Genomic DNA, 12,111 nt, shown 5'->3' with positions numbered 1-12,111 from the left:
GCGTGCTGCGTACTCGCCCCGCCTCCGGGGTGGCTGCGTGCCCGGCAGAGGGAGGAGGAAATGGAGAAGAGGCGGGGGCAGGGCCTTGGGACAGGGAGTGGAATCGGGGTATACCTTCTCCAGCCCCCTGCTCTGAACTGCTCAGGGCAGGGGGCTGGGAGCACCCCCACGACCCCAGCCCACCTCCCCTGCACCCACCCTCACACGCTGCCAGCTCCCTGCCCTGACTCGTGCAACCCACACACACCCCAGCCCTGACTCCTGCACCTCTACACGTACCCAGCCCCCACACCCCATGTCCTGACTCCTGCACCCCCCCACAACCTGCCCTGACTCCTGCACCTCCACACACACACAGCCCCCCACACCCTGTGCCCTGACTCCTGCACACATCCCCACATCCCCAACCCCTCCCCTTACACCAAATGGAGAGGTCCTGCACCCTCCTGCCCACATATCCACCTGCACCCCTCACACCAAACAGGAGCTGCCCTAGGTAAGCGCTCCACACTCCAACCTCCTACCTCAACCCTGAGCCCCCTCCCTCATTCTAGCTCCTGGCCAGACCCTGCACCCCAACCCCCAGCCTGCTCCTGCACCCTAACTCCCTCCCAGACCCTGCATCCCCAGCCCTGTACTCAGTGCACCCCCACCCTCAGCTGAGTGCGAAGAGAGACAAAGAGAATGGGCTAGAACCAGGGAGAAGGTAGGTACCCACTCTATGTGGGCAGGAATGGGGGGGATTCTGTTTACCCCCTCCGCAGCCCTGCTGAACTTGCAGTTTACCCCCAGCCCCTCCCTTGCTCCAGGGACCAACGCTAGCTCCTGCCCCTCTGTGCTTTTGCCCCTGGCCCCTGCCTTGCTCCAGTCAGCAGAGACTAATCCTCCCCCCATGCCCCACTGTGCTCCTCTTGCCCCGGCCCCTGCCTCACTCTAGCTGGTGACCAATCCCCCCATGCCCTAGTGTGCTCTTGCCCCGGCCCCTGCCTTACTCCAGCTAGGGACCAATCCTTCCCCCCCTGTCCCCACCATGCCCAGCTATTAGGGTGGATAAAAATCAATGACTTTAAAAAAAACCAAAAATATCAGATTTTTTTACTTTAAATTGGATTTTTGAGGAAAAACATATCTAAAGATAGTTTTAATTAAGATACATTATATCTCATCATGGAATAGGGATTATAAATTCTAATTCTATAGTATGAGACAATATATTAATGTAATGTTTAAGAAAAGTTTTGTAAATGAGTTCTAATAGTTCATGGATTAGGGACCCAATTTTATGGGGTTCCACAGGCTTCTGTATAGATTATTTAGGTTAATCTTTCTATCTACCCAATGGGACTCAGTGCTCAGTCTAGAAGATACCATCAGAATGCAGTTGTATTATGTTGTATTATGCAATAAGTGCTGAATTGCGTCATATAGATGTTGTAGAAATGTATAGAAAGCCTGCGTTCACTCACAGCACGCATCCCCACTACTGCGACACCGCATTACCATTGGTCCTCCTTTCCCCCTCCGACTATTATTTTAGAAAATTCTTTGACCTATATAAGCGGCCGCGTCAGGCATGCCCAGTGCAGTGTCTACAGTGTTTGTAATCTTTGTCGCGTGTATTCTAGTGAAATAGCATAACAAGCCCGTGGCTTTATGTTTTAATTCAATCGTATGATACCCCCTTTTAATTTTAAAATGTGGATCAGTTCGTTGTTAATATAAGAAAGGGCGCAGACAAACTGAATTATAATGAGTGTGCTGATAGTAGTGCAAATACCTCGGACTCCTCGGTTAAGAACTTACGTGAAGATAATGCCACCACCAGTTCCAGTGCATGCAGTAAACTGAGTAATGACCAACAGAAACAGACTTTGTCTCTTAGTTCAGTGTAGTTCCTATTTAAAGCCATCAAACATTCCATCTGTCTGTGATATTCCAAAAAATAGATTAGAATGCCAGTCTCGATTATCTAGAGGTCCTTATCAGCCTAGATTGAGTATGTTTCCTACAAGTAAAATAGGGAATAAACAAAGAACTTTTCAGTCCGATTGGTATGAAAAGTATAGGTGGATAGAATATAGCCCATCAAAGGACGCAGCATTTTGCTTTTACTGCTGTTTCATCTCCTCTAATGATGCAGCAAACAAAGGTCACGCTGATCCAGCATTTATTGATAAGGAATTCAGAAACTGGCATAGGGCTAACAAATGTTTTAAAAACCACCAACTGTCAAAATCTCATGTGTTAAGCTGTTCTTCATGGTCAAGTTTTAATGAAGGGAAACCTATTGATGTATTGTTGGATGAGGGCAAGCAGGCTTATCTGTCTAAACAAGAAGAAGAACGGTGCCATAACCGAAGTGTAATGGAGCAACTGATTGACATTTTTCTGTGTTTGGCAAAAGCTGGGAGACCATTCAGGGGTCACAATGAAAAAGCTGACAGTTTTGAGAGGTTTATTTCTAAATCTTGTCAATATGCTCCAAAAATATGATCCCGTAATGGCAAAGCATGTGCAACAATCTCCTCGAAACACTACCTATCTGATTAATCGCATCCAAAATGATTTAATTGTAGCCTTGCACAACGTTGTGCAACAAAAGATCGTGTCTTCACTAAATGGGAAAATGGTCTCAATAATTGCCAACGACACTACTGACTGTGGACACTATGAACAGATGTCCATTGTGGTGCGGTATTTTGATAATGAAAAACATAGTCCAGTTGAACATTTTGTGTCTGTTCAGAGACTATTAACAGTTGATGCTCAGTCTATTTTTGACCAGTTAAGTGACGTCCTTGGCATTCTTAAAATTGACTGGTCATCAGTGATGTCTGTCTGTTTTGATGGTGCATCTACTATGTCTGGATGTACTGTGGGAGTTCAAATGAAATGTAAAGAAAGAAACGGTGAAATACTCTATGTACACTGCTATGCGCATTGTTTGAACCTCGTCCTAGAAGATGCATGCACTGCAAGTAAACAAAACAGAACTGTCTGATTTTTTTCATGTTGTTCAGACTCTTTATGTCTTCATGGAGGGGAGTCCTGTGCGACATGCAGTAATAGAGAAGATTTCACAAGAAGTAGGATCCCAGTTGAAGACCTTGAAGTCCCTGTCAAACACAAGATGGGCATGCAGAGCAGAAGCAGTGACTGCTGTAAAACAAAACTACTCCATCATTTTACAAGCTTTACAAGAGATTATCGAAACAACTCGCCTTGCTGACGCTAAAATAAAAGCCAGGGGCCTTATCCATGAACTAAATTCATTAAAGTTCATCTTTGCCCTTCATATGATGCACCCTATTCTCCAGATGGTGGTAAAAGTGAGTAAGGCTCTTCACGCTCCAGATCTCAACTTACTTACTGCAATGACAGGGGTGAAAAGCTTGTGTAACTCTTTGGCTGCAATGAGAAGTGGCCCAGAATATTTTCAATCTATTTTCAATGACAGTGTGAAAATGTGTGTAGAGAATGATATATTGATTCCTCCAGTTAAGAAGAGAAAAATGTCCACTTGTATTGATGACGCGTTTGAGTCCCAGCATCACTTTGATACAAAAGAGGAGCAGGAGAGAATAACTTCATTTTACCCACTCCTAGACTCAAGGATTACCGGCATTGACCAGTGATTTGAACAGGAGACTTGTAAAATTGTGACTGCAATGGGAAAACTGCTGAGCTTGAACATTGGCAGGGACGATATGAGAATCCTTGCCAACAAATTTAAAGTGTCCTTGGATGAGTTGGAAGCTGAAGTCGGCTTGTTTTGGGGTTATGACGGATCTGTTCCTAAAGGAAGCACTACAGACATCACCAGAGAGTGGCGTGAATGACTAAAGGAATCTGATCGGTCTTCCATGTTCTAGTCCTTTTACAAATCTTTCAATGCTTTGCAGTCTTACCTGTTACAAGCTGTTCACGTGAAAGAGCTTTTTCGAAACTAGCACATGTAAAAAACAAACTAAGAAGTACAGTGTCCCAACAGCGCCTCGACTCACTCATGATTTTGTACATTGAACAAGAATTGGCTTCGTCAGTTAATTACAATGATGTGATTGAGGAATTTAAGTCCATAACACCTGGTGAGCGACGTCTCATTCTCTAGGACAGGAAGATGAAGAAAACTTAATCTGTTTTGGTCAATTTGGGTTAGTTCATTATCTGGTTAAAGATAAAGATCATGCAAATTGACTGTATCTTTGTATACGCCTGGTTATCACTACAGCAAAAATTTGGTATTTTGTTTCATTTTTTAAGTTTGTATTTTTTAAGTAAAGTTTAATTGTTAATTTAAAAAACACTAAGTTTAGTTAAGTTTTAGTTTCTTTAGTTTGTTTGAGGAATAAAAATAATGTCCTTTATGATTGAGTATTCAATAAATGTTTGCCGTTTAAAAAAAAAATTCCCTGGGTGCATACCCTAATGAAATATGCTGCACACACCTATGGTCTGGGATGGGTATCACAATGCTGTTGCTCTCCAACCAGGGCCAGATTAACACAGGAACTTTAGGGGCTGCAGCCCAGAGCCTCGGCCCACAAATATTAATCCATAATTATATACAATTCAGTAGTCACCAACCCGTCAATCGCGATTGACTGGTCAATCCTGGAGCCTCTGCCAGTCTATCGCTATCTCCGGGCCACTAAAAGTTCAGCGGCGCAGCAGGGCTCAGGCAGGCTGCTGCATGTGGTTGCCTCACACTGCTCCCAGAAGCGGCCTGCTGCTGGCATGTCTCTGCGGGCCCTGGGGGTGGTGGGAAGGCATCTCCGCACACTGCCCCCACCCCCAGCACTGTCCCCGCAGCTCCCATGGGCTGGGAACCAATGTGGCTGCAGGGGCGGCACTTGCAGGCATGTACAGTGCACAGAGACACGCTGTCCCCCTCTGCCCAGGGGCGCGCAGAGACGTGACAGCAGCCAGCCGCTCCGGAAGCGGCGTGGGGCCACGGCATGCAGGCAACCTGCCTGAGACCAGCTGCGCAGCTGGCTAGGAGCTGCCTGTGGTAAGCACCTCTCGGCCGAAGCCTGCCCCTCGTACCCCCTACTACAACCCTACCACCTGCTCCAGATCAGAATCCCCTCCTGCACCAAACTCCCTCCCAGAGCCCTCACCCTCTCCTGCACCCCAACACTCTGCCCCAGCCTGGAGCCCGCTCCTGCACCCAAACTCCCTCCCAGAAAGAAACTAATATAACAGCTGTTTTAAGGTAAGAAGTAGACTATTTTGAATTAACATAACTGTATTCTACGTGTTTTAAAACTGAAATGTAACCACAGAATGGCTTTATGTTAATTAAAAGGCACGTTTAATATAGCGTTAATAGCCTCAGTGCCATAATTGTGATCATTTTGTTTTAAGTTAGGAAAGACTTGTATACAGGGGCCCACAAAATCTAATAGCCCCGGGCCCACAGGAGAGTTAATCCGTCCCTGTCTCTGACAGTGTCTCCTGCCATGCTCCATGGAGGTGGATTTACCGGAGTCAGGGACACCCTTATGTCCCTTATATAGGCAGCTTGCTGGACTGCAGATTAATTTGCTGGAAGAGGACATGGGGGAAGGATCACAGGACAAAGAACCATGCTCTCCACAGACTGTAGGAATCAGGGCCATCCTTACCCATACGCAAAGTACACAGCTGTACTGCCCCAGCCTACCCCCACTTCACCCCTTCCCCTGAGGACTGCAGCAGGGCTTGGGCCTGCCCTGCACTCACCAGGCAGCAGTAAGTGGAGAGACCTGGCCCCAGCCCACTCCACGCCGTCAGCTCCCAGCCACGCCACTGGTGAGTGCTGGGGAGCAGTTCCACCTGCCCCCCAAGTCCCAAGACTGGGAGCCAGGGGAGCAGAGTGGAGCGGGCTGGGACCGGGTCACTCCATTTCCCGCTGGCCCGTGACTGTGGGATCGGGCCTGCCCTGCACTCACCGGGCAGCAGGAAGTGGAGCGACCCGGTCCCAACCTGCTCCGCTCCGCCGGCTTGTGCTGGGGTGAGGTTTCCCCTCTTTCCCCCCAAGCCTGCTCCTGCCCCCCCCCCCCCCCCCCGTGGAGGCCTGGGGCTGCACAGGGCACCAAAACAGCTAGGCACGGCCCTGGTAGGAATGCTAGAGATTAGGGTATGTTTGCAGTGGTGTTGTAGCCATGTTTGGTGCAGAATATTACAAAGAAAGTGGATGGGGTAATATCTGTTTTTGGACCAATATATGTTGACACAAGAGACGCTCGAGCTTACACACCTGAAGATGAGCTCTGTGCAAACTCAAAGGCTTGTCTATCTCACTAACAGAAGTTGGTCCAATAAAAGATATTACCTCACTTACCTTGTCTTTCTAGAGATTAGGGTAGACAGGAGTGTGCAGCATTTAAGGTAGCATCTTGCTGACCTGGTGGAACTAGTGAGGTGAGGAGAGGGTAAGGGGCAGAGATGTCCACTTAAAAACCCCACTCACCTTTTCCAATTTCTTTCCACGTAGAGGGCCACACAAGGGGCTCTCTGAAGTGATTATCTCCTCTTTGCTCCCCAATCCCGCTCCCCCACTCAGTGCGCTACTAGAGAAACTCAAGAGGAAAGCCTAAATATTTACTTCCTTGGTTGCAGGCCATGCCCATATATGTCCAGTGTTCCAACACCCATCATTAAGGGTGCATTTTCACCAAGTAAAAAGGTGTTCTTTTCTCAAGTTAATTAACATGTAAATAACATGAGGTACAATCCTAGTGAAGACAAAGCAGTGTGTAGTTTTCATCTGTAAGTAGGTTGAGGTACAGACTAAGGAGAGGCTTGGAGTTTACCTTGACCTGTAACTTGTGATAAAACTACAGAATACTTCTAGGATTTTGCCTCCTGTTAGTTACCAGATAAGTACACATTTTTCTTTTGGTGATGATAGGGCCAGGAGGAATTATTTTCAGCAGGTTCTTATCCTAAATGATTAAGTGGGGATCCTGAGCCCCCCCTTGATTAGCTCATGAAAAGATAGCTATGTACTTCATATATTTGGTTTGAGCCATATTTCTTAGATCTCTCAGTTCTTCCTTTAAATCATTTTGATCACATCCAGTACCCCTCCTCTAGCAAAGGTTAATGATTGGGAATATGTACCTTCACCGCCAATGATGTTTATCTAAAGGCTTCTCCAAAAACAATGTCAAATTTAGGAATGACCTGTATCTATTATATGTATTTCTCTCTCCATAAAATTGCTTTTGCATTTGACATATTCTTCCTTCTTTGGATCTTTAGCATGTTTGTTAAATTTAAAAAAATATCTTCCCCATTTCACAACCTTTTTCTTAGTCCACACCTTAAACCCACAGAAGTTCCATTCATAGGCACCAACTATGAATGGAATAAAAAATGGTGCATGCTGAGCACCCACCAGCAGCCAGCTCCCCGCCATCCTCCCAGCACCGCCTGCCCGCCCACTGCAGATCAGCTGTTCAGGATGTGCTGGGGGGAAAGGGGAGGACCAAGAGGGAGCATGCATGGAGGTGGGAGCAGAACGGGGTGGGAAGAGGCGGGGTGAGGGTGGAGCAGGGACGGGAAGAGGCGGGGCAGGGTGGGGTGGGGACTTGGGGGAAGGAGTGGAACAGGGGCAGGAAGAGGTGGGGTGGGGGTGGGGTCTTGAGTGAAGGGGTGGAGTGGGGGTGGGGTCTGGAGCAGATTTGAAAGTTGGCGCCGCAGGTTCCATTGCCCTGGTCAGGCCCTCCAGCAGTGACAAGGAACTGTGCTGGTTTACGCACTGACACAGTTCAAGTCGAGCTACAACTTTGAGATCAGTCTCTGAATACAACCTCCTCCAGGTGACAGACCTTGTGCCTTCATGTCTCTAGGGCAGAATCCCATGATTCTCCCACTCTTTAGATGGGGTCCTGGGAGCGTAACACCCTGTTTTCCAATGACAATTGCTCAGCAGCCCCTGCAAGACTTCCCTTCAGGAGCTGCGAACAATGTGTGAATACAGTGACCCAAACCAGCCTTTTCAAAGCAAAGCATTGTTTAATCTCAACAGTAAGAATCAAAGCATAATGAAAAAAGGCTTTTTAATGCAACAGTCTACATCAGTGATACTCAGACCTCAGTCGTTCAGAAGCCAAATTAGCGATCAGTGTTACCCAAAAGAGCCACAGTAGTGTGAATTTATTGTTTCATTTACTATAGTACTATATATTCAACAGCTCTTCATGAGCAAGGAAACGTGATCATAGTAAAAGCATCCTGACTGGTTAATAATTAAATCACACAGTGTTTTAATATGTGCAGCAAAGAGCTGCAGGAGACACATTAAAAAGCCACTTGTGGCTCGCAAGTCTCAGTATGACTGGTCTACATAGAATCATAGAAGATTAGGGTTGGGAGAGACCTCAGGAGGTCATCTAGTCCAACCCCCTGCTCAAAGCAGGACCAACCCCAACTAAATCATCCCAGCCAGGGCTTTGTCAAGCCGGGCCTTAGCTTGGATATTAGGAAAAACTTTTTCACTAGGAGGGTGGTGAAACACTGGAATGCGTTACCTAGGGAGGTGGTGGAATCTCCTTCCTTAGATATTTTTAAGGTCAGGCTTGACAAAACCCTGGCTGGGATGATTTAGTTGGGGATTGGTCCTGCTTTGAGCAGGGGGTTACACTAGATGACCTCCTGAGGTCCCTTCCAGCTCTGATATTCTATGATTCTATGAACCTCTAAGGATGGAGATTCCAGCACCTCCCTAAGTAACCCATTCCAGTTACTTCACCACCCTCCTAGTGAAATAGTGTTTCCTAATGTTAGGGGGCTTATTCCTTCACCCACTCACTTCCCTGGTCCTTCTCGCATGAACAGAGAGCAACAATACCCGAAGTCCAAAGGTGCAAACAATTCGATGTTTATTGGGGTGAACTTCCAGCAAGAATGATTCCAGTTTCCTTCTTTAGTGTCCCCCTTCCCAGCTCTGACACCACAGAGCCTTACCTGTGTCCCTGTTCCCATTCCCGCCCTTAGCAAAACATGATTCCAATTTCCCCACCCCCATTCCCTGTTCCCATTCCCCCCCTTACTTCCTGACTGACTGCAGACTATACAGTAAAACTTGAGTTCTGCTTAGCTATACCTTAACCAATCATTTTCCTGAAATTTAACTAACCAATCCTAACATATTGTAACATGATTATTTAACAAATTATATCCCACCACCTTAATTAGTTTACACTCAGCAAAATTAATTATACAGCAGACAGAAACAATCACAGAACCAGACAGAGATTATACAAACAAACAATAGGGAAATGTTTCAGAGTAGCAGCCGTGTTAGTCTGTATTCGCAAAAAGAAAAGGAGTACTTGTGGCTCACGAAAGCTTATGCTCAAATAAATTGGTTAGTCTCTAAGGTGCCACAAGTACTCCTTTTCTTTTTAATAGGGAAATGGGGACTACAGTGATAGAACAAACACAAAAATGAGGATTTCACATCCCAGCTATTGATAAGTGAGTTCTTGCCAGACAGAACGCTATCAAACTAAGTTTCCTTTTACATTTTCTAGGCACTTCCCTTTCTCTGGAGGTGATAGGCTTTATCAGGACAGGATTGTATTACTAACAGCCCAATAGCACCTTATTTCAATTAGACTAGTTTGGAATGTGAGGATCTGACCGTTTGCTTCCCAGCTTATGGCTGCCCCTGCTGCTTAGCCAAAGGCCTTAGCCTAAGAATAGGGCCTCAGACCGTCACAGTAAGAGAAGGCCCTTACACCGGCAGAGAGTGATTTTGATTCTCTCTTTTGTACCTCTATAACTAGCTAAGTAATAAGAATACACCTAAATTCTTAGAGTATAGGCCTTTACAGACAGGCCTGAATATCTATATCCTAACACCTAATATCCAACCTAGACCTCCCGCTCTGCAATTTGAGACCATTGCTCCTTGTTCTGTCATCTGCCACCACGGAGAACAGCTGAGCTCAGTCCTCTTTGGAACCCCTCTTCAGGTAGTTAAAAGCTGCTATCAAATCCCCCCTCACTTTTCTGCAGACTAAACAAGCCCACTTCCCTCCGCCTCTCCTCGTAAGTCATGTGCTCCAGCCCCCTGATCATTTTCGTTGCCCTCCGCTGGACTCTCTCCAATTTGTCCACCTCCTTTCTGTAGTGGGGGGCCCAAAACTGGATGCAGTACTCCAGATGTGGCCTCACCAGTGCCAAATAGAGGAGAATAATCACTTGATTTCCTGGCAATGCTCCTACTAATGCAGCCCAATATTTGTTAGCCTTCTTGGCAACAACGGCACACTGCTGACTCATATCCAGCTTCTCATCCACTGTAATCCCCAGGTCCTTTTCTGCAGAACTGCTGCTTAATTAGTCTGTCCCCAGCCTGTAGTGGTGCATGGGATTCTTTCGTCCTAAGTGCAGGACTCTGCACTTGTCCTTGTTGAACCTCATCAGATTTCTTTTGGGCCAATCCTCCAATTTGTCTAGGTCACTCTGAACCCTATCCCTATCCTCCAATGTATCTTTCTCTCTCCCCCACCCCGCAGCTTAGTGTCATCTGCAAACTTGCTGAGGGTGCAATCCATCCCATCATCCAGATTATTAATAAAGATGTTGAACAAAACTCGCCCCAGGACTGACCCCTGTGTTACTCCACTTGGCTGCCAACTAGACATCGAGCCGTTGATCACTACCCATTGAGCCCGACACTCTAGCCAGCTTTCTACCTTGCATCTGTGTTTCTATCATGCGTCTGTGTTCCCTAAGGCTTACATAGGCCTAGCTTATCCCAAGTATCCCACTCTTTGGTTTAGGGGAAAGAGTCTGCACTCCTTCAGCCTCTCTCTCATATGTGCTTTTAGGGCCTGTCCATTTATTTGTTCCAAAGCTCTTGGTTTCAGTTTCCTGCCTGCATTTTGCTTTCCCCGTACCAAGCCATGAGTGTTGAACTTGGCATGGTCAGGTAAATTTCAGAGGGATTGACACCTGCATTGTCCCATTAAGTATTAGTGATATTTGAAGATTATTTTTCTTCAAGTGCTGGTTCTTATATATATTCCATTGTTGGTTCACTCAAGATAAATTCCTTTGGGCAGCAGTGTCTGTTGGGGCTGCACCTGAGTGTCCTCTTGCCTCCAGCCAAGGATATAAAGGTCAGGACAGCCCCATCTGCCTTTCACTTACTTCTTACTTCGCATAGGTATGAATCAGAACTTTTGTCCAAGCCTCTTCAAGCACTGTTCAGCCTTTCCTTTTATATGCTGATAGCTGTAAATACTCGGATACATAGTTGGCAGTGGTTAGGTTATTGTTAGTGTTGGTAGTATTTCCTTTCATCCTGTCTTAAAGAAACTGTTCTATTTTATTTTGTATGTGATGTACTGTCAGTACTGGGTTCAGTCTGAACATACAGTCTTGCACTGTATGTAAGGGAGCAGTATGACTGCTCAAAGCTCAGGTATGAAACTGCCGAAAAACCTGAGTGTCTCTGGATTAAGTTTAGAAGTGCGAGCAACAAGGGTGATGTCGTGGTGGGAGTCTGTTATAGACCACAGGACCAGGGGGATGAGGTGGACGAGGCTTTCTTCTGGCAACTCACAGAAGTTACTAGATCGCAGGCCCTGGTTCTCATGGGAGACTTCAATCACCCTGATATCTGCTGGGAGAGCAATACAGCGGTGCACAGACAATCCAGGAAGTGTAGGGGACAATTTCCTGGTGCAAGTGCTGGAGGAACCAACTAGGGGCAAAGCTCTTCTTGACCTGCTGCTCACAAACCGGGAAGAATTAGTAGGGGAAGCTAAAGTGGATGGGAACCTGGGAGGCAGTGACCATGAGATGGTCAAGTTCAGGATCCTGACACAGGGAAGAAAGGAGAGCAGCAGAATACGGACCCTGGACTTCAGAAAAGCAGACTTTGACTCCCTCAGGGTCTACAATTGACCAAAACATGGAAATCTGAAATAGCTGCCAGGTGAACGTTTAAAGAATTAAGACAACCCTTCGGATTTTAAGTACATTAAATATTCCAAAATACAGGATATGGAAGCTGAAACTGGAGAATCAGATTTTTCGCCACCAGCCAAGCAATAAATCTAGACCATTTTAAACAGTAACCCTTTGTAGTAGACAGTTGTGACTTAC

General features: G+C 46.4%; 1 protein-coding gene across 1 annotated transcript; it reads left to right on the top strand.

Annotated features, from left to right (window-relative positions):
* Positions 1–658: 658 nt before the first annotated feature.
* LOC114019593 lies at positions 659–4,227 on the top strand. Its single transcript, XM_037890706.1, has 2 exons — positions 659–706; positions 3,021–4,227. Exon 2 carries the CDS (start codon positions 3,036–3,038, stop codon positions 3,633–3,635), a length of 600 nt encoding a protein of 199 aa, XP_037746634.1. The 5' UTR covers positions 659–706; positions 3,021–3,035; the 3' UTR covers positions 3,636–4,227.
* Positions 4,228–12,111: the final 7,884 nt, after the last annotated feature.

Source organism: Chelonia mydas, chromosome 2 (assembly GCF_015237465.2).
Source record: "Chelonia mydas isolate rCheMyd1 chromosome 2, rCheMyd1.pri.v2, whole genome shotgun sequence".
Lineage (NCBI taxonomy): Eukaryota > Metazoa > Chordata > Testudines > Cheloniidae > Chelonia > Chelonia mydas.
Note: the sequence above shows the minus strand (reverse complement) of the source record. Positions and strands in the feature narration are given on the sequence as shown.